The sequence below is a fragment of the Mastigoproctus giganteus genome, chromosome 7 (assembly GCF_048544385.1).
Source record: "Mastigoproctus giganteus isolate SK-2022 chromosome 7, ASM4854438v1, whole genome shotgun sequence".
Classification (NCBI taxonomy): Eukaryota; Metazoa; Arthropoda; class Arachnida; order Uropygi; family Thelyphonidae; genus Mastigoproctus; species Mastigoproctus giganteus.
The window spans coordinates 49,830,636-49,853,727 of record NC_143581.1 but is presented as its reverse complement, the minus strand read 5'-3'; the positions used below and the strand labels follow the sequence as shown (position 1 = coordinate 49,853,727).

Sequence of the window (23,092 nt, the reverse complement as noted above, 5' to 3'; positions counted from 1 at the left end):
TGTTTCTGTCCCATCTTGTCTCCACACTTTTGCCAACTCTGATATGCACATTCACAAATCTATAATAGAATCTATAGGTTGGTTGGTTGGTTTCTATTCTCAGGATAATTTTTTTCAGTATGTGCCATCGGTAGGGCATTTTAAAATTCTTGATAATGGCTTGGTCCATTGGCTGCAGTTAAGATGTTAAGATGCATTATTCAGAAGGAAGAAAACAAGCTTCGCACTTGTACGTTTTGAAATTACTGAGTGAAGGTGGGCTGGGCAGTTGTCGACAATCAACGCAATTTTTCTGTTTTCTTTCGTCATCTTTTTATCGGAATTTAAAATCCACTGCTCAAAAATTTCGCTTATCATTCAAGGTTTTTTTGTTGTAGTTCTAGTCCAATTTTAAAGACTTTATTCCTTTGAAATATCAGGGTTATTTACTTTTGCCTATTACCAAAAGCTTCAGTTTTTCATTACCAGCCATATTTGCAACCAAGAGTGTAATTCTCTACTTACTATTTTTACCATCTAAAACATTTATCACTTTTAAAAGTCGGTGTCTTGTTTGACGAACCTTTAAAAAACAGATGTTTCATCAACATTGAATATTCCTTTGGACTCTTAATCATCCACAATTTTTTTCAAAACTGTTTCTTTCCAATGGGTATAGTCTTCTTCGATTGCAACTCCACTTTCATCAGAAATAACTTTTTTCGAGTAAGCGATGGCACTCTTTAAATTTGTCCCACCAACCAGTACTGGCTTGGAACGTTTTGTGCCTCAGGAATATTTTTGGATCGCTTTGTGCTATGTTTTGTACTCCATAGCCTTTTCTTTTATTAATAGCCTTGATATCGACATGTTTTGGTCTTAAATCAACTTCATCCACTTAAAAACTGCTTCACCTACATTTTCCAAAGGCATAATTTCGCACGCTTCTGATTGGGTCCCAACTGTTTGAGAATCGAAACAGGGTTTTTCAGAATGGTTGACACACCACCGGCAGGGACATCAAATTTTAAAGCGATTTCTCTTTTTTTAACGCTGCGATCTACGCTATTAAGCACTTCCACTTTTTCACACTACACCCAAGGATTTCCTCTTAGACACTGCAAGGTTACTTGCACAGAAGTTAAAACAAAACTGAAATTAGGGAGCAATTGTACATACCATGTAAACAGGGACAGGTGAAATTTAGTGAAAGTGTGGATGACTCATTTCTTCGAAACAACAAATGAATTTCCCAGATAAAGGAAAAATCACTCTCTCCTAATTCTCTAATAGGATACTTTAGTTGGGAAAAAAGGTTGACCAGAGCCAATGCCTGCATTGGGAATATGCCTTAATCTTTGCCAATGGCTGTGGACAGCTGACCAGCGGTGCCTGTCGACATAGTAGTGTATAAGTTATATAGATTTTACTTCTTTTTAGCCATTGGTGATCCACTACTGGGCAAAGGCCTCTCCCAAAACCTTCCATCTTTTTCTATCTTATGCCGTAGTTGGCCAGTTTTATCCTGCAGGGTTTTACAGACACCATTAAATTGTAAAATGTTTTAGCTCTTAATTCATGGAATTAAGGGCTTTAGCTATTAAAAACTAAAGGGATTAATGCTTAATCTTTTTAGTTCTTTTTTAATTCGTGCTTTCTACAGCATCAGCTTTATTGCCTAAAGGCCAGAGGCATGAACAATGCGTACCCAGGTCTTTCAAAAGCAGTTCATTATATGAAAATTTTCTTTGTCATAGGGAAACTATTTTTAATGTAATGACCAAGGGGAAATCAAAAAAGTTTGCTACATAGAAAATTTTGCTATATGGAAGTTCGTTAAAAAGAGGTCTGATTGCACTATAACGAACTGTCCACCACCGGATAGTTTTAGTAACATCACTGATGAATGTTAAACAGATGAGCTAAATAAATTTTTAGCATCAATCTACATGTGAGCATTCTGGCACATCAGCAATGAAGACCATAATGTGCCAAAAATGTACTGGCACAGCAACTGCCATACAAAATAATGACAACCTTAGGAGTATAAAGTTTTGTTTCTTTTCTGTTTTTTTTTTTTTTTTTTTTTGTGTGCACCCACTAGAGTGCTAACGTCCGTTTTAGCAACTCCAAACCAATTATTAAATTTCTTAAATCTTCGTTGAGTTTTTTTAACATATAGACACTGGCAACTGCATTAATCATTAAAGTAGTTCTTTAAATCAACTGTAGTCACTTACTGCTAAAGCAAATAAATCATGTTGATGTGGACTCCACTCTGCAGCACTAACTTCCCATTTACTATTACGAGGTACCTTTTTTATTGGTGTTGTCGGCTGGTCAAGATGAACTATTGCAACATTGCGTCTCCTGAAATCATAAAAAATTTAATCTAAGTTTAGAGAAATAAGTTTCTTTATACTATCCCTACCTTCATACAAATGTAAAAATCATAACATGATGAAGCATAGCATTACTATATTAATTTATTGATATAGGCTTGTTTTCAGAATTAATGCTATATACAGGGTATAAATTTAAATCTATATTCAGGAAATTAACTCAGGAGAAGATAGCAATAAAATTATAATACTCACTGATAGCGAGCAACCCTGCAAGAAGACGAGACCACCAAGGTTACATTAATTGACCACAAGACCACCATGATTACATTAATTGATCTTTAGACCACTATGATTACACTAGTAATAATTTTTAAGACATTTCAAATTGCATCTCCAAAAATAAAAGATTATTACAAAAGAACTGAAAACTTCAAAAAATTTAATATATAAATTTAGGTTCTCTTTTCCTTGTTGAAAAAACTGTAAGCCAGAATTGTTTATTCTGGTTACAGTTTAATGCTTGGATATACTCAAGAACTGGTTAATACATCAGCTTAACGAAGACTTAGAAACATTTTTTTAACAAGTGGGACACCGTTCCATGATCCTACAATGCAGTAACAGAATTGCTAAACAAGAAACTGTCCAGATGAATAGGTCATGAAGGCCCAGATGCACGGCTTTCCAGATCACCTGATATGACACTTATGGGCTTTCATATTAAGGGGCTGCAGCAAAAATCAGGTTAATGTTCCTCCTCTCCCAATCTGCAGAAACTCAAAAACAGAATATTCCACATTTCTGAAATCTTGACGCAGATACCTTACGTACAAAGTATTGAATCAGTTCAAATGTTCTTCAGATGTCAGGATTACCTTTGGAGCTCACACTGGGCAATTATAGGTTGGGAAAAAATATTTTTCAGTTATTCTTTCAAGAAACTAACTTTGGTTTTTCTATCTCATTTAAGTTTACTGATGACAAACTTTTTTAAAGTGCGACTCTTTTGTGATAACCCTGTATGAAAGGTAACCCAAAAAACATCCAAAACTGTACGAAATAATCACTTTATTATTAACTATTGTTCTCCACTTGGAACATTACACTATAGCTTTTAAATGTGAGCAATAAAAACAAGCACTTCAGGATTTGTTAGAGGGCAATCTTATCTGACCAATCCGATTGGATACCATGATGCAATAACAAAGGAACTGGATTAAAAAATATAATTTTGATATTATACGATGGGGTATCAAAAATTTCGTACCCTTAACTAGAAATAATAGCCCTAGAAAGGTGAAACTTTGCAGGAACTTTAATCCTTTTCTATTTACTCTCCATATACAGTAACACATTTCTCCCATCTATGGATCAGTTGTTTAATGCCTTGATCAAAGAAGTCTGAACTTTTTGCCTGAAACCATGATTCCACTTCATTGATGACATGACTTCCTGAGATGAATCAATGTGGTGTCCAGGCAATGGTTTCTTCATTTCTCAAAACAAGATGTCTGATGGTGCTTGGTCAGGAGAATAGGGTGGGTGCTGCAGTAGTTTGAAGCCACACTGGGCAACAAAGTTGGTGGTGGCAATGGCTGTGTGAGCCTGTGCATTGTCTGACAGAAGACAAACACCTTTAGTTAACATTCCATGCTTTTTCACCTTCAAAGCATCACGTAACTTTTTAAAAAAGATTTCTGCAGTTTTCACCGGTAAGTGTGGAACCACAAGGTAGGTAATCTGTTAGGATAACCCCTTTTCTGTCCCAAAACATGGACAACATCACCTTCTTTGCAGATGGAGTGATCTTTGCCTTTTTGGGAGGTGGGGAGGTTGTCGTTTTGTTTTTTGGTTTTTAGGAGCATTAGCAAACTAAGACCATATTGCTGGGAGGTGTGCTTCCACTGCTTTAACGTCTTTAGTCTCCAGATCATACTGGTACACTCAGCATTTGTCACCAACCAATCAAAAAAGTTCTCAACTTCTGCATTACACAAATTCAACAGTTAGCCAGAACATTTCAATATTGCTTCTGCAAAGGTGTCAGCAATCTTGGTACCCATCATGCGGAGATCTTAGACATGTGCAGATGGTCACGTAAAATGCTGTGGACAGACCCATAACTAATTCCCACTGCATTTGCAATGAAATGAATTGTCACATGTCTGCCACTCACCACCAGCTGCTCAACCTTTGCAACTGTTTCACTGTCTGTGGATGTTGATGGCCTTCCTTCTTATGGGTTGTAAAAGACACTTGTACAACCACACTGGAACTCCCATTTCCACTTTTTTACAGTGTCACAGGATGGACAATTCTGCCCATATACAGCTTTCATTTCTTCTTCAATTTCCTGAGATTTCTTGCCCTGCAAATACAGAAACTTGACACTGCTCAATACTCCACTTTGTCCACCATAGCATCCATTCTTCAGATTCTGGCCATTGTGTGTGCCTGCTCTCTTTTCTGTACGGCTATGGCATAAGGCTAATCGGCAGTTGACATCAGCACACACACAATGATATTTGCTGTAGGTAGCAAGTCTGTGACTGCTTGTATATATTCTATTGTAGGATTTACATCTTCGCCAGGTCTGGAATAAAGCGAGATAACATAAAACTGTCCCACAACACTAGTGATATGAGCACACACTGCTGTTGGGGAGCAGAGGTGACCCACCTTTGTGAGTGTAAGGTCAGTGTTTTTCACTACTATTGCTGTAGAAGGAACACCTGAGGTGCATTCTATGATTTTGTAATTTCTTGGGTATCCTTGAACCCTACTCATATTTGTGTATGGTTTTTGGAGTACCAAGATGTATATGTCATTTTCTTCTAATTTGAACTTGATCTGATCTACAATAGCTCTTGCTCTTTGAGAATTCAATTGGACAAGGTTTAGAGCCCTAGTCACGTTTATATTTTCATCGATCTGGCCCATAATTGGTCCTAACTGTATAAGTTTTACCATTTTTTTATAGCAGGGGCATTTGTCATCCCTAATGCTGTGTGCATAGTCAGTCAGCTGTTCTGCTTTGCAGGTAGCACATTTTGGCTGCTGAGACTTGTTTTTGCAGCTTTTGTAATCATGGCCAGTGACTGCACAGTGACCATAGACAAGATCTTTTTGACTGCAGTCCCTGGCAGTATGACATTTAAAATACTTTTGTATGAGGAAATGTTTCCTGAATATAATATGAAAATCATGTTATAACAGGTCAGACCTGTTATAACCCAAGTAAAGGCACTGCAGGAACAACAGAGAATCTATGCTCTGTTGTTCCTGCAGTGCCTTCCATATTTTAGGTGTAATTTCTGCTATGTTAAATAATCCATTTCTTTTGCTTTCTTTTTTTTAGAAGGAATTCAGCAGCAAATTCATCTACTGTCATTATGCTACTAAAGTTTTTATAGTATAAATCCATCATTAGGTCTTTTTCTAATGTTGCCTCTGGTACATCAAAAATTAAGATGAGGATTTTTTCCTTTTAGCTTTTCTGTTTTAAGCCCAAGTTTTGTGACGTCAGGTAATGCCTCCACCTTTTTTTAAATCCTCTTTATTTGCTACTTCCAGTAGCACCCCATTTTCTTTCACTTTTCTCTACTGTTAATTTATGTCCTTTAAGTAGGGCTTTAGTTGTGTCATCACTGTTTCTTTGACAGCCTCACTGAATTTGTGGGGTGAGTTAGACATTGCTTTTAGTATGACAATGTTTGTTTCTTTATTTCTGGATGTCTGCTTTGTCTTGTTAACCTTTCGGCTGTGTAGCCACTGTTTTATTTGTCCTTGCTACTTGAGCATAACTTAATGTGTTGATCTCTTTATAATTATTTTTTTTTTTCACTTTGGTTTTTCAGTTTCCACTTTGGTTTTTAAACCTCTGTTTTCTGGTTCAACTCTATGACTCTCTTCTCCAAGACTGTCCAGCAGTTGACTATCTGTAGTCTTGTTGCAGACGTTATTCTATTTGTTTGCTTGTGGAGAAAGTCTTCTAGGTATAGTTTTAATTATTTAATTTGTTTGATTGGGTCTTGAATCTGGTTAATGGTTTCAAACCTTATTTCCTCTTCTGTTCTGTTCTCTGTATTTTCATTACTATCTTTTTCTTTGTACTCTTTATTTTCTGTTTGATTTCTCCCTTTGTTTTTGCCCTTTTCATACCAAGGGGCCTAAGGGACATGCTTCAGCGTCTTTGTTATTTATTTGCTCATTACTGTTGGGGGTTCTTTCCCTTAAAATTCTGATATCTGAGTCTGGGATATCCTCTATATTTAAATCAGGGTTGTCTCCTGGTTTCTGCATTTTTTTATCCATATTTAGGTCCTTTTCAGTCATTCTGTCCATATTATATTGTTTCTTCCGTTGGGAGAAATAATTTGATGTGTCTGTTAAAATTAAACCTGTTATAACCCAAGTAATGGGATTTCCCGGTTTTGGCAGGAAACATCAAGTGGAGTGTCGTGCAAATGTGATTGTTCACCTCCACGACCATAGCACCCTCCCATTGCCTTGTACAATGGGATAATCACATCCCTGTCCCTGCTAGCAAAATTCCTATACAGTTGTATGTGCCCCTGTATCTACTGATTCAGTTACCCGCGGTTAACCGCAGGAAAAAAAATGAAAAAACATAACACACTACTCACGTGTCTAATACGATGCTTCCCTTTATTTTTTATGATGTCGCGTATGGTTTGGTCACCAACATTATAATGGTTCTTTAGAGATTTAACGGATGCACTGTTTTCAAACTTTTCAATAATTTCAAGTTTTTGTTTAGTTTGAAAGCACAACTTTTGCGTTTGCCTATCATTTTTGCAATTTCTAAACAAAAAAAAAAAATAGTTACTATAAAAAAAAAAAAAAAAATTCTGACATCCCCTACATAAATAACGAAACAAAAATTGTCCTTTTGCAGTGAACCGGAACACAACAATCGACGCGATGCACTAAATCAAACTAAACATTTGGTCTCCTCTTCTTTTTTTTTTTTGTTTTGAGTGGTGTAAAGCCAACAGGGATTGCAAGATAATAGATACACTAATCTCCCAATGACGACTTAAAACACCGATTCTTGTTGCTTATATACGACTTGCAAAATATCTGTTTATACCTATTCTAGTTATTATTTGAATTTTATGATTTCTGGTTGATTTTTTTTTTTTATTATTTATTTATTTAATTTTTAAATTTGGAGTCTTGAAGTGTCCCGGTTAATCCGATCCCGGTAAATCTAGAGTCTGCTGTACTTTATTATTACCATATTTAATGTTGGTAATGTCTTACTGTGTGTTTAATTTATCAATTAAACTTTATTATACATATGTATGTTCAAGAAAATCATGTTATATATGTGGTCAGCAGGTGTTTGCTTATATCAGTGGTTTCAGCCATTCACGGTAGGTCTTGGAACGTATCCCTCGCGGATACAGGGGTCTTACTGTATATCAATCACAAGACTTCATGACCTGCCATGGCAGCCCATCTGCACTGCTCAGCAAACTTCATATTTGACTCCCTATAGAAGCAGACTCTCCTGTCAACAAGCACAGACCAGGTTGAAAAAAATTCTACCCCTTGAGACTTGCACAATCTCTCCAGGGCCAAATTGATTGACAAGGCTCTCATCATATACTCCCACCTATCGTGTCTGGGCAGAATTGCACACTTTCACATTCAACCCTAATTCGTGACTTTTTTTCAACACTGACCTGTACTTGTTGAAATGAAATGTTTTTAATGATACTGATTAAGTATATATCAAGAGTTGTGTCAGACAACATTAACTACAAAATCATTTTGTAGTAAACGTTTTTGTAATTAACCAAGAAAAATCATTCGACATTTTCTTGGTGTTTTTCATTGTTATTTGCATAAAGTTAAACGAAAATTGTCTCAAAACAAAAATGTAATTTTGTAGTTAACATTGTCTGACACTAAACCCTTGACAAGAAGGTAATGTCTAAGCTTGCAGATGATATAAAAGTTGGCAAGGTGGTTAATTGACAGTAATGAAAGTATGCTGCTACAACAAAATCTAGAAAAATTAGGCAGATAGGCAAAAATGACAATTGAAGTTTAACACTGACAAAAGCAGGGTACTGCATATGGGTGGCAGTAACTCCAGAGTAACATACCAACTGTGTGGTACTCACTCAGGGTAGTGGAAAATGAAAAAGACCTGGGGGTATTTGTGCAGTCAGGTATGAAGTTTACTGAGCAGACAGGCTACCAGGACAGCTCATGAGGTTCGTGATATACAGGAATTCTGCTAGCAAGGATAAGATGATTATCCCATTGTATAAGGTAACGATCAGGCCAGATCTTGAGTACTGCATAGAGGTCTGGAGGCCTCATTTTAGGAAGGATGTAGAACTGCTGTAATGGGCAGAGAAGGGCAATGAGACTGGTCAGGGGGAAAAGGGGGAGTGCAAGAAAGGCTTCAGTTCTGCAAATTGCATCTGAAGATTAGGCACCTGCAAAGTGATCTGATTGAAGTGTTTAAGACTTTGAATGGCTTGAGCAAACTCAATACTGATGGAATTCTTCCTCTTGCCCAGACTATGCACATGAGGGAATATAAATTAAAATTGAGAAAAGATGGTTACAGAATAGATGTGTGGAAGTTTGTCTGCAGCAATGGGTGGTTGATTACTGGAATAAGTTTCCATCTGTTGTTGTAGAAGTGGATAATTTGAATAAATTCAAGGAAGTGTTCCACAGAGACGAGAAGCTGTCATAAAGGCTAAAGGCACACATTATTAGTTTTCCTATCAATAAAGGTTATTGGTTATTAGTTTTCTTATCAGTAAAGGTTATCCACTCGGAATGCAAGTCGAGGTTGTTGCAGCACACATAAGCCCTCAGTGAAACAACTGGAACACGTGTCAGCACTAGTACAGTTCAGAGAATGCTGTATGATATGGGTTACTACAGTTGTGTAGTTGTCCGCAAGCCATCACTCACCCTAAGTAATGCCAGACACTGTCTAGCTTGGTATACGGCATGCTGTTCTTGGACTGTAGACCAATGGAAAGCCATGCTTTGGAGTGACAAGTAATGGTACACAGTCTATTAGTCTGATGGTTGTGCTGGGTGCAGCAGATGCCCAAAGAAAGCTACCCGGAAGACTGTATCATCCAGAAAACAAAGTTTGGCACAGGTAGCGTGATGGTCTGAGGCTGTTTATCATGATTTTAACTGGGGCCATTGGTTGTTTTGGACAAAAAGCACAAATGCAGAGATCTATCTAGATGTCCTAGACAATAATGCATTACTTACATTGTGGCAGCATGTTGGAGAAGGCTCATACCTGTATCAGCAAGACAATGCTCCATGTCATACTGCTCATATTCTGACCAACTAGTTTGAGGACATGAGCATCGAAACAGCCCAGAGCCCTGACCTAAATCATAAAGGCCCTCTGGGATGAATTGGATCATTGGGGACAAGTGAAGAGGGCCTACCCAAAAAACTGAGATGAACTGGTCAACACTTTGAAGGCCAAATGCCGTAAAATATCAGAAGATATTTAAAAAAAAAAAAAAAAACTGGTGGATAGTGTTCCACAGAGACTAGAGGCTGTCATAAAGGCTAAAGGTTTTGGCACACATTATTAGCTTTCCTATCAATAAAGGTTATTTGTACACATGCAAGTCTAGATATTAATGACAGAGCCGTCTGTTTTTTAAGGTAATTTCAAACAACGCATAAAATACATTACAAATTTTCAGTAAGTGCTGGCATCTCTTATCAGTGTTTCTAAATAATTATAGACACAGTTCATAATAGATTTCAGCATGAAAATACATTTTAAAATTGGAGAAGATCGTGCCTATCAAGCACTATTGTTTAACTTACAAAACCTGGAATATTTTTAGTGAAATTTTTTAAAAATTTTGATGTGACTTTTTAAATAATTTCATTCTAATATTGGCCAACCAAGCCAAAATAAGAGCAAATTAATATTTAAAAGCATTATATGCACTGTTTTCATTTTTATGAATTTTCAAAATTCCACTAACTCCACAGAGCCCACTATAAAAAAAAAAAAAAAAAAAAAAAATTCCTCAGGAGCCAGGCATTTCAAGAAACTCACTCCAGAAAAGGTATGGTTGTTATAATTGTTAAGAAGCAGACAAACTTATTTACTTTTTATTTCATATAATTACTTTAAAAAGGCATAGGTGAGAATAAATCTTAAGAGGAAAAATGAAAACACACTACAGCATTTTAATACATCTAATTGTATTTGCGGAGTAAGTTTTAATATTCAAGATATACTTACCCAGCTAATGTAACAAAATTGCCTGTATGGTCTATGGACATTGTATTTGCCTAAAAAAAAAGAAAAAAAAAATTCTTTTAGAGTTTTGTGGATGAGAACTTTTGAATTAATCAAATGCTTTTGGTAGCAAAGAAGCCGTTAGCTAAAGTCCCTGTACTGCTGTTTTTTTTTTTTTTTTTTTTTTCACTTTAAATTCAAATATGGTTTGTATTTTTCTAATCATCATTTTTTAAGGTATCATATCATTTTTAAGGCATTATGCATGAAAATGAATGGCCTGAGTTATGACTGTTTGAGCTGATGACAACAGAGTAGAAAATCCTTGAATGACATATTTACAGATTTTTGTATTTGCTTCCAAAAGGCTTTGGAATCAAACATGAAGCTATTTGCTTCATTAAAGCCAATAGCTCTTTTTGAGGAAAGAAGGTATTTCGGAGAGGTGACAAAAAACACAATCCATGTAAGTGAATACCATAACACAATAAAGTGTAAATGTCACCAACTGGCAATGCAAATCAGAACTGGATATAACAAGACCAAGCCTGACACATGGAAGATTTTTGAATGTAAAAAAGTAAAAAAAGTAAAGTGCAGCCATTATCAACCCACTGCAGGATGGAAGCCTCCTCAACAATTCATGCTGAGGGAAATGGACCATAATCTGCCACGCTGGTCCAGTGCAGGTTGGCAGATCGACCGTATTCAGCAGTCAGGGGCTTGAACCCCGGTCTACTCAAAGAGCGTGTGCTACTGCACTCCCGCTCCTGCCCACTCGGCTACGGAGGCCGTTTTTGAATGTATGTAACTGCTATCCAAATCATTACATGGAGAAGGTTATTCTCATCTTCACAGAAGTGAAGTTAAGTTCTTTACTCCAAAAGAACTAGAAGTTTCTCTACTATAAATGTCATACTAATCACTGAATAAAATGTTTCTATGATGAAAGAAATTCTATGATGTTCTCCTTTGGTCCATATTTTCATCAGAGGGTTCATCAGCACACATCATTTATAAAGCAGCAGACTTTTAGAGTACAGACACTTCTAGAGGAAAAGATCTGGAGTCAAGAATGTTCTCTTCATATGATGTCAAGAATAATCTTCCCCAAGTAATTTTTTTGGGTGGTAGTTAGTGCACAAAGCTTGACTGCACTTTGTTTCTTCCATATATCTGTGGCACAACCCAGTTATCTGTGGATGCTTTATGAAGAGTTCATTCCACAAATTGAAGACTTTATAATCATAAATAAAATGTTTATGATTATAAGGTACACACTTAAAAAACATAAATATATGGAATTGTATAACCATGAACATTTATGGCTCTAGCAGGATATGTAAACCTCCCCATTATGCTTCACCAATTGGTGAATGGATAAGGTCTTTCTAAGCAGATGGATTAAGAGAGGACCAGAAAGATTGCCCACTCCTGTTTCTGCTTCTGCAGAGTCAAGATATTTCCGTCTGCAGCAATGTTCTTTAGGGATTTATTAAGAGCAGGTCTCCTAACAATAATATGAAACATGAGCAACTGAATGAAGTTGTTTGTATTACTTTCTGCAAAGTCACTATATCCATGCATTGATATATGGATTATGGAAATGGACACTATACTGTTAACTGTCCAGAAAATAAAAAATATTTTCTTGATTACAAAAATTATACGGGTATTATTTTTATCAATCGTAATGAATAAAACATCAAATATAATGAATGTGTTTCACTTCTGGTAAAACGTATCCATTTTTTCAGCATGAATCAGATTGGTCCACTTGTATTTAATTTTTTTTTTTTTTATCCAAGGGAAAAAGGAAATAAAAAAGCAAACAATTTATTATACATATGTATAATAAAGCAAATTATACATATGTATAATAAAGCATAAAAAAGCAAACAATTTATTAGTATTAGCCATATAAGTGCAAACTTTTGCTGCAGTGGGCCAAAAAAAAAAAAGATAAAATTATGCACTTCCCTCCTCACATAGATAACAATTCAGTTGACCAATTACATTAAAAAGTCAGCCCCAATTACCTGTATAGAGAAATTTTTCCAGTAATCAATGATTTGCTGGCTAAAAGACAACTTACTACAAACTAGGCTAAACCTGTTCTCCTGTAATTTGACTTTACAGCCCACATATCTGGAATTCTTTATAACTGAAAATTCCACCTCTAATTTTAATAACTCCTCTCAAAGCCTTATAAACCACAATCAGATCCCATCTAAGGTGCCTGGGTGCCAAGCTCTGCAGCCCACATAATATATAATCAAAGTCGTTCCTCATATGGATGCCCTTTTGATGATCTCACCATTTCAGTTGCATGTCTCTAAACTTTTTCAATAACCTCAATATCTTTTTTTTCAGATGAGATCTCCATACCGGGACATAGTATTTCAAATGCTGTCTTACAACTGCCTTATTCAGTGGGATTATGACCTCCCAACCTCTACAGCAGTGGTTCCCAACTAGTGGTTCGCGAAAGTGTTCCAGGGGGTTTGTACTAAAAATTCGGTAATGGCAACTGCTTAGATTTAAATAGGTATATTATTGTAAACTACAAAATATAACAAATAATAAACAATAAAGTAAAATAAAATTAAATAAATTCCAAAGAAAGAAACCATATCTCCCACAGTTCCTTATAATTAGTTTACTATCTTATAGTATATCATGTTAAATAAATGTTTCCATATTAATTTTTTTTTCATTCTCAAGGATCATTGTTATGTATAGGTACTTTTCTTTTTTTTTTTTAGAACCTATGGTACTTAGTACCGTGCATGGGTTGAAAGGATGAAGGAAGATACTTATTGACATTAGACTTGAACTTCTGTAGATTGTAATTTTCAGGAAATACATATGAAGGAAGGTTGTTCCAGAAAACAGAAGTTGAATGAATAAATGAGGAAGAAAAAAAAGTTGGTTCTGTGAGTTAACTTGGACAGTAAAAGGATGTTGACTGATTGCAGCACATGTTCGGACTGCTTTGAAAGAGAGAGCAGATATTATAGAAGCCAATTCAGAAGAACAGTGCCCATGAAAGTATCTATAGAAAAGGCATGCAACAAAGTCTAAGAGACAGAGAATAGAGAGACACTAATTAACCTACCTGTCCCCTTCTGAATGGAATCTAGAAGTCCGAGAGAGGTTTTGGAGGCACCGCCCAGATGTGGGAACAATATTCCATGGTAGGGTGGATTTGTGATTTGTACAGCTGTTTGGAAGAAAAGTAATGCCTAGAGTGAAAGAGAAAGCCCAGTTTTTTTAGATGCGGAGGAAGCAATATTTATAATGTGTTTATTCCAGGAGAGATTAGAAGTCAGGATAATCCCCAATAGAGATATATGATCTTGCCCAGAAATTAGAGTGTCATTGAAAATAAGCATAGGGCAGAAGAATCCTTTTTGCGAGATATAAAACAGGAGTGAGTTTTAGAAGGATTGAAATTAAGTTATCTTTGCCCAACTGGAGAATTACCTGGAGATCAGCATTTAAGGATTTGCCAGTGGATAATTGAGATGATGCTGTTTGAGCAGGGCAAGGTTTCTCAAACTAGAAGGTGGAATGCAATGTGCTATCGTCAGCAAAACTATGGATAGGATTTCCGGTCAATGGAAGAAGGTCATTAATATACAAGAGGAAAAGAGTGAGAGAAAGAACTGAACCTTGTGGGAAACCAGTATTAGTGAAGTTAGAAGACAGAGAGCTATCTACCGTCACCCTTGGTGAGCAGTCAGAGAGAAAACTGGATACCCAGTTACAAAGAACATCTGGCAAACCATAGGATGGAAGCATATTTAGAAGACCTTTATGCCAAACATGATCATCAAAGCCTTTGAAATGTGAAGAGCAATGGCTTGAGTTTCACCAAACTTTTCCATTGAATTTGTCCATAGATGGGTAACATAAGCCAGAATATCACAAGTGGAACAACACTGATGGAATCCATACTGGCGATCGTTGATTAGATGAAAGATTTCCAGTTTAAGAGTTGGTGGTTAATTGATTTCTCCATTACTTTGGAAAGAGTAGAAGTCATTGCAATGGGATGATAATTGAATGGAATGGATTTGTCACCCTTTTTAGGAAATGGCTGGATATGAGAAAATTTCCAAGAAGGAAGAAGTAGCCACAGGCAGAGGTGAAGGTAATTCTTGCACTACTTCAATTGGAATAAGCAGCGGCCTGGAGCGAGAGGTGCTAGGGGTTTCAAGGACTGATGGCAGTCATCGTGAAACAGATGGGTATATGGAATGTGTTAGGGTAACTAAGAATAAGAATAGGTGCATGTATACTTGCATGTATACTAATGCTAGAAGTACAGTAAATAAATGTGATTAGCTTGAAGTGCTAGTCAAGACATCAAAAGCAGATATTGTTGAGATATCAGAGACGTGGTGTCACACAGACATAATGAGTGCAGAATTGGAATTTGGGGAGTACAATGTGTACAGAAAGGATAGACAGGATAGGAAGGGAGGAGGGTTTATACTGTTAATTGAGAAAAACATAAAATCAAAGGAAGTGCATCCAGTTGATATAGATGGACAGTGCACTGTTGAGTCACTGTCGAGTCATGTCACACCAAACAGTGCACTGTTTGGTGTGACATAATCACTGCAAAAGTAAAAATAAGAGTAGGAGTGTGTTATAGGCCTAATGACTCGAATGAGTACAGCGAACAATTGTACAGAGAAATATAGTGGGCTAGTAAATCAAAATGTCTTAAAATGGGGGATTTTACCTTCCCAGATATTGACTGGAACTTGTGGATTGGTCACTCACACACTAGTAAGACTTTTGTGGATTTATTGGATGATTGTTTTCTGCAGCAGCATGTTCAAGAGGCTGTTGTTATTTGGTTTTTAGGGGGCATTAGCAACTAAAGCCATATTGCTCCGTTGATATGCAGTGGTCATTCCCTGACCTTTCTGCATCCTCCATATTTGGTGGTCACGGGCTTGAACCCCGGTCTAATCAAGAAGTGTGTGCTACACACTACTGCTCTTGCTCACCTGGCTACAGAGGCGCCGTTCGAGAGGCAACCAGAGAGGGTAATACTCTTGATCTGGTTATCAGCAGTGATCATTTGTGTATTAAGAATTTGCAGAAAAAGGAACCACTAGGTGGCAGTGATCACAGTGTACTGATGTGGGATTTACTTAAAGATATAATTACCATCGGGGTAAAGGAAAGGGTTTTTGCTTCCATAAAGGTGACAACAGTGGTCTCAAACAGTTTTTAAATTCTGTACAGTGGGACCAACTAATGATGTTACCAACAGCAAATTCTAAGTGGGAAGCATTCAAGGAATTAATCGTGGAAGCTACTAAAAATTTCGAACCCATTAAGAAATATTGTTCAAGGTTTAGGCCTAAATGGTTGTCAAATGAACTAATAAGACTCGTGGCAGAGAAGAAAATGTATAGGATGCATATAAATTATCAGGCGACACAGAAGCCTATGGCAGATATAACCTAGAGTGTAATCAAGTCATAAGAGAGGTTAGGCAGGCAAAGGTAGATTACGAGAACTCTTTGGCAAAGGATGCTAAGAAAGACAGCAAGGATTTCTTTACTTATATAAACTCTAAAAGTAAGGGGATGAATCAGATTGGTCCACTTGATATCGATGGTTCGACTGTCGATGATCCTGCTCAGAAAGCAAACAAACTGAATGAGCATTTTGCATCTACATTGACACATGAGAAGTTAAGGATTCAAAATGCCAGAAGGTTATCAAATTCTAACAGGGTGCTTAATGATCTTGTAATAACTGACAGCAAAGTGGAGGAGAAATTGTTGAAATTAAACATAAGAAAGGCACCTGGGGTGGATGGGATCTATCCAGTTATATTAAAGGAGGCAGCAAAGGAACTAAACAAACCCTTAGCCATAATTATGAGAGCATCCTTGGACTCAGGGGAGGTCCCCATGGACTGGAGATGTGCAAATGTATCCCCAATTCATAAAAGGGGATCGAAGGGTGACACAAGTAATTACAGACCAGTTAGTTTAACTTCTGTTCCAGGTAAAATAATGGAGTCACTGGTTAAAGATGCATTGCAGGATCATCTAGACAAGACTCAGCAATAATTCAGACACAGCATGGGTTTGTTAAGGGAAAGTCTTGTCTGACAAATCTGATTGGAATTATGATGTGGTTACAAAGGAACTGGATGCAAAAAATAAATTTGATATCATATATTTGAATTTCAGGAAAGCTTTTGACACTTGTGCATGGAAGACTACTGTACAAATTTGAGCAGAATAGTATTAAGGGTAAGTTGCTACAATGGATAAAAGGATGATTGAGTGGGAGAAGACAGAGGGTGGTAATCAATGGGTGCTGCTCCTCTTGAACTAATGTTATTAGTGGAGTCCCACAGGGTTCGGTGTTGGGTCCACTGTTGTTTTGTATATTTATCAATGATATTGATGAAGGTGTATCAGGCTTAGTGTCGAAGTTTGCAGATGATACAAAGGTTGACAGAGTTGTTAATGACAGTAATGGCAGTGTGCTACTGCAACAGGATCTAGATAATTTGGGCAGATCGGCTAAGAAGTGGCAACTGAAGTTTAACCTTGAGAAATGCAAAGTACTGCATATGGGTAGAAGTAACCATTGAGGAACATACCAACTGTGTGGTACTACACTTAGGGTGGTAGAAAATGAAAAAGACCTGGGAGTAATTGTGCAGTCAGATATGAAGTTTTCTGAACAATGTAGACAGTCCACAAGAGCAGTTCATAGGATTTTGTCAATAATGTTCAGGAATTTTGCTAGCAGGGAAGAGGAGGTGATTGTCCCTCTGTATAAGGCAATGGTCAGACCATGCCTTGAGTACTGCTTACAGGCCTGGAGGCCTCAATTTAGGAAGGATGTAGATTTGCTTAAGTGTGTACAGCGAAGGGCAACAAGATGGGTGAGGGGAATGAAGGGATCCTCTTACCAAGAGAGTAGTAGTAGTAGTGGCATGTGATGCAAGAAAGCAAGTGTATGAGCTTATGCAGCATCAGCCAAAAAAAAAAAATCTACATCCTTCCTAAAATGAGGCCTCCAGACCTGTACGCAGTACTCAAGGCGTGGTCTGACCATTGCCTTATACAGAGGGATAATCACCTTCTTTTCCCTGCTAGCAAAATTCCTATATATCATTGACAAAACCCCATGACCTGCCCTGGCAGCCTGTCCGAATTCTCAGAAAACTTCATATCTGACTGCACAATTACTCCCAGGTCTTTTGCATTTTCTACCACTTTAAGTGTAGTACCACACAGTTGGTACGTTTCTCTGGGGTTACTTTTACCCATATGCAGTACTTTGCATTTCTCAAGGTTAAACTTTAGTTGCCACTTCTTAGCCCACCTGCCCAAATTATCTAGCTCCTGTTGCAGTAGCACACTGCTATTATTGTGATTAACAACCCTGCCAACCTTTGTATCATCTGCAAACTTCGACATTAAGCCTGATTTACCTTCATCAATATCATTGATAAATATACAAAACAACAGTGGACCTAACACCGAACCCTGTGGGACTCCACTAATAACATTAGTCCAAGAGGAGCAACACCCATTGATTACCACCCTCTGTCTTCTCCCACTTAACCATCCTTTTATCCATTGTAGCAACTTACCCTTAATACCATTCTGCTCCAATTTGTACAATAGTCTTCCATGTGCAATGGTGTCAAAAGCTTTCCTGAAATCCAAATATATGATATCAAAATTATTTTTTGCATCCAGTTCCTTTGTAACCACATCGTAAGAGAGGCTTAAGTTCTGCAAATTGCAGTGGTGGCTGGAGACTAGGCACCTGCGCAGTGATCTGATTAAGGTGTATAAGGCCTTGAATGGGTTGAGCACGCTGAATTCTGATGGGATCCTTCCACTTGTTCAGATTACGAACCTAAGGGGGCATAAATTCAAATTAAGAAAAGGCAGATGTAGAATAGATGTGCGGAAATTTGCCTTTAGCGAGCGGTGGTTAATTGCTGGAAGAAACTGCCATCTGTCGTTGTAGAAGTTGATAGGTCAAATAAATTTAAGGAAGAACTGGACAGGCATTTGGAGGGAATGGTGTAATTTTTTTTTTTTTTTTTTGGCTGATGCTGCATAAGCTCATACACATGCTTTCTTGCATCACATACCACTACCTTTCAGCCCATCTTCTCAACCTTTCCAGATCCTGTAATATAGTCTTAGATAACTCTTGGATAAGTGATATAGTCTTAGATATAGTCTTAGAAAAGTGATATAGTCTTATTTTTGTTGTGTGATTTTCTTCTGTTTTGTTCACTTAAGGTGATCTGATTGAGGTGTATATGGCCTTGAATTGGTTGAGCACGCTGAATTCTGATGGGAATTTTCCACTCGTTCAGATTACAAACTAAGGGGGCATAAATTCAAATTGAGGAAAGACAGCTGTAGAATAGATGTGCAGAAATTTGTCTTTAGCCAGTGGGTGATTATTTTTATTTTTTTATTTTTTTTTTTATGGAAACCCCAAACACGAAAGGTATCAAAACCTATAGTACTTGGTACTGTGCATGGGCTGAAAGAGAAGGGGGGGGATGCCGGAAACTTTGCTCTAGAGAATAAACATGGATTTCACCACTTCAAGCCTCCAATAAGCAAAGTGGTGGTATTGCACCGGTCGATGAGAGTCATCTACCACCATAATTGCTGGAACAAACTTCCATCCGTCATTGTGGAAGTTGATAGGTTAAATAAATTTAAGGAGGAACTGGACAATTCCTCCTTAAATTTAGAGGGAATGGTTTTGTGAATGTTTTTTTTTTTTTTTTTTTTTTTTTTGGCTGATGCTACATAAGCTCATACGCTTGCTTTCTTGCATCACCTGCCACGATTACTATTACACCTTTGGAATAAGAAAGTGAAAAAAGATGACACAAAACAGGAGTAAGTTCAGAGGCACAGGTTTTGAGAACAAATGGAGAAATACCATCAGGGCCTAGAACTTTCTTAGCATCAGATTCATCAAAATCCTTCTGACATTCCTTTGAAGGAAGACCACAGGAAGCATTGAATGGGGTGTACTAGGATGCTAGCAGGTCAGCTTTATCTTTGGCTGATGTGGCAACAGAACAATCTGGTTTTGTCAAAGGTGGGAACAGAGATGGGAAAAATTGCGGCCAATAGCTTTGGCCGCAATAACTGCTTTAAAAAGTATAAATAATACTTAATAATATTTATTATTATGTAAAGTCACTTATAAAAACATAGTACTGGAAATATTTTATAATAAAAATTCAGAAATATACAATTTCAGAGAATATAGGCTTAGTGGTTTGCATTAAAAATATTATGTTGAAAGGGGTTTGCAATAAAAAATATTATGATGAAAGGGGTTTGCAATTAAAATTATTACTTTGATAAGGGTTTGTGAGTCAAAAAAGTTTGGGAACTGCTGCTCTACCATATACTGTTCAATAAATCATTAATTGGAACCCATGAGCTTTCCTGGCCACTTGTTTACACTGCTCAGAAAATTTCATATCTGGCCATATCATAATTCCCAGATCTGTTTCTTTTCTACTGTTTTTAATTCAACCCCATTTGGAGGGGTTGAATTAAAGTATAAGTTATTTTGGGTTGCAATAAGACCTTACATTTTGTTCATTAAAATGTAGCTGCCACTTTCCTGACCATTCTTGAAGCCTGTTCAAGTCATCCTAAAGGAACACTGCTTCACACTAATCACTCGGATATGAAGTTCTCTGAGCAATGCAGACGGGTTGCCTGTGTAGCTCATCGGGTTTTGTCAATGATAACAGAAATTTTGTTAGAAGGGATAAGGAGTTGATTATCCCATTATATAAGGAAAGGTCAGGCCATATATTGAGTACTGCATAGAGATCTGAAGCCTCACTTTAGGAAGGATGTAGAGCTGCAGGAATGGTCACAGAAAAGGGTAACAAGATTGGCAAGTGGAATAAAGTGGTCCTCTTACCAAGAAAGGCTTCAGTTCTTCCTTCCACTCAGCTCCTGAACTCTCCACAATGCATACCAGTTTGGAAATTATGTAAACAAGTTGAAGGAATAGCTGTCAAAAAGTTTGTAACACTCTACGCAATTATTTCATAATTTTTTCTTTCATACTTGTTATTGTAAAAGTACTCACAATGTAATTATAAGTACTGTTGTTAACCATGTGACATATGTGGTTGGTTTTCGAAGATCTCTGTAATGGAATGTAGACACATGTCTGATTTATTTATGATGTATCTGTTAAATAACACCTATGTAATTTAAGATCTGTTTTTATTGTTATCTTTTTCAAAGGGAACACCCCCTAAAAAGCTTCTGGCTTATGTGTTCTCCCTCCCTTCTTGCTGTTATCTCCCAACAATTGTAACACAAAATAGGGATAAATAAATTATCAATTATCTGCAAATTGCACCATCTGGACACTAGGCGCCTGCAAGGTGATCTGACTGAAGTTTTTTACTCTTTGAATGAATTGAGAAAGCTCGATGCTGATGCGATTCTTCCTCTTGCTGAGACTACACGAGAGGTAAAAAATTCAAATTGATGAAGGAAGTTTGCTCTTAGCCAATGAGTGGTTGATTGCTGGAACAAACTTACATCAATGGTTGTGTAAGCTGATAGTTTAAATAAATTCAATGAAGAACTAAACAAACTATTAGAGGGAATGGTTAGGTGAAATAGGAGTGGTTTTTTTTTTGTCTGATACTATATAAACTTGCTTTCTCGCATCATTTGCCACTACTAATGTTGATGTTAAGGTTGGAGGCTGCTGACTAACTTCATCATTTTCTCTGGAAGAGAAGCCAAGCTTACAGGACTGTAATAATTCGCTTCATCCTCTGATCTCCCTTTACGATCAAGAAAGAGATTGCACATCTCCAATCTATAGGAACATCCCATGAAACAAAAGATGCTCTCATAATTACAAAGGCCTGCTTACCCCCTCTCTTGCTGCTAATAACATAATTATATAAATTTCTTAATAATATAATTGGATAGATTCTGTCAGTTCTTTGTGTCATATTTACTTTTAGTTTCAACAATTTCTCTTCTACTTCCTTCTCAATTATCACAAAATCATTTAGCTTCCACTTATAACTTATTATACCTCTGGTATTCTGACAAGCTGAAATATCTATTCCGCTTGTCAGCAACCTGAACATAATAAACAGTTGTCACTCATATCTTGAGGGCCACTGTCGTTCATCCCTTTCCTTCTAGTTTTAACCTTAGCAAAGAATTCGGCTAAATCGATTATTTGGATACCACTTGTGGTATCGAAATAATTGGATGCAGAGTGGGCGTAGAACAGAATGATTGTACAGTCATTCTGTGGGTGAGCGATTATTGTGAAGGCATTTTCTTTCTGATTGTTTTGTGTCATCAAGGCGGGGGGGGGGGGGTGCTTAGCTTAGTTAGGGTGTTTATCCCCCTATCCCACTCGTTTAAAATCGTTAAACGAGTTAGCGATTTAAAAGTGGCAAGTGCGGAGGGGATAAACATCCTAGCCATATCAAACTAAGAGGGCAGTGGGTGGGGAAAGCATTAAGTGGCACCTGCCAATCTCTGTACCCAAAATCTTGAGTTTTACCAAGAATTCTTTGCTACTTTTACTTTGCATTCAGAGCCAAACACTTATAATTTAGCTTATAAGTGTTTTGCTGCAGACTACTTGATTCCAGACTAATTTGCACGTACCATTGGTTTTTGTGTCCTCTGATAATTTATAATCACCTAATGTCTTTTTATTTTCTGCATTAGTGACACACTTTGTGTTATTAATTATGTTTTTCCATTTCATCGTGGTTTCTCTTACAAATAATGAATACAAACTTTATTTTGTTAAATATTGTTAATGTTAAGAGATATACATCAAAGAAAATGATAATCTGACTTACTGCGCAGACTCATTATTACAAAACGAAAAAATGTAGGTAACCCTTGAACTTTGTATTAACGAGATTCTATTCTACTGTATTCAAAATTAAATAGCAGCCAAACTACCACTAGCGGCTGGTATTCTAACTGGCCACCCCAAAGGCAATGCTATTAACCCGCAGGATACGAATAGTAAAAAGTAATGTAATAAAAAGCGCAATAATTGTTGAAAAATGTAGTCGTCAATTTCAGCGACTTCATTACGGTATGAAGGTAAAAATCACACGAAGTTTCTTACTTGAAGATCGCGATGTTCGGCAACTACATATTCGCTGCTCCATCGTGCAGCCATACCTTGTCATCCCTGACATCTTTCTCCAAACTACAGAAGGGTGGCTCCTAGCGGTAGGAAATATGCATAAAAATAAAAAAAAGGTTTTACTGTTGGTATTATACAACAAATAATTCTAGACTTCTATAGAATTATTTTCAATTTGTAGAAAGCAAACAGAGGCCGCGAAATTTCAATGAATCAGGTTTATAAACTAAGTGTATTATGTTGTCTACTTACCTGCTAACTGGAT

General features: G+C 36.9%; 1 protein-coding gene across 4 annotated transcripts in view; it reads right to left on the bottom strand.

Moving 5' to 3' along the window:
- The window catches only part of Wdr59 (WD repeat domain 59), a 350,259-nt gene extending 327,374 nt beyond the window's left edge, over positions 1-22,885 (bottom strand). For all 4 annotated transcript variants that reach the window (XM_090376889.1, XM_090376890.1, XM_090376891.1 and 1 more), the window contains exons 1-3: positions 22,807-22,885; positions 10,612-10,661; positions 2,220-2,349 (exon numbers count right to left, since the gene is read on the bottom strand). In XM_090376889.1, the coding sequence (XP_090233015.1) occupies positions 2,220-2,349; positions 10,612-10,661; positions 22,807-22,860 (234 nt within the window). In that variant the 5' untranslated portion in view covers positions 22,861-22,885. The remainder of the gene's footprint in view (positions 1-2,219; positions 2,350-10,611; positions 10,662-22,806) is intronic.
- Positions 22,886-23,092: the final 207 nt, after the last annotated feature.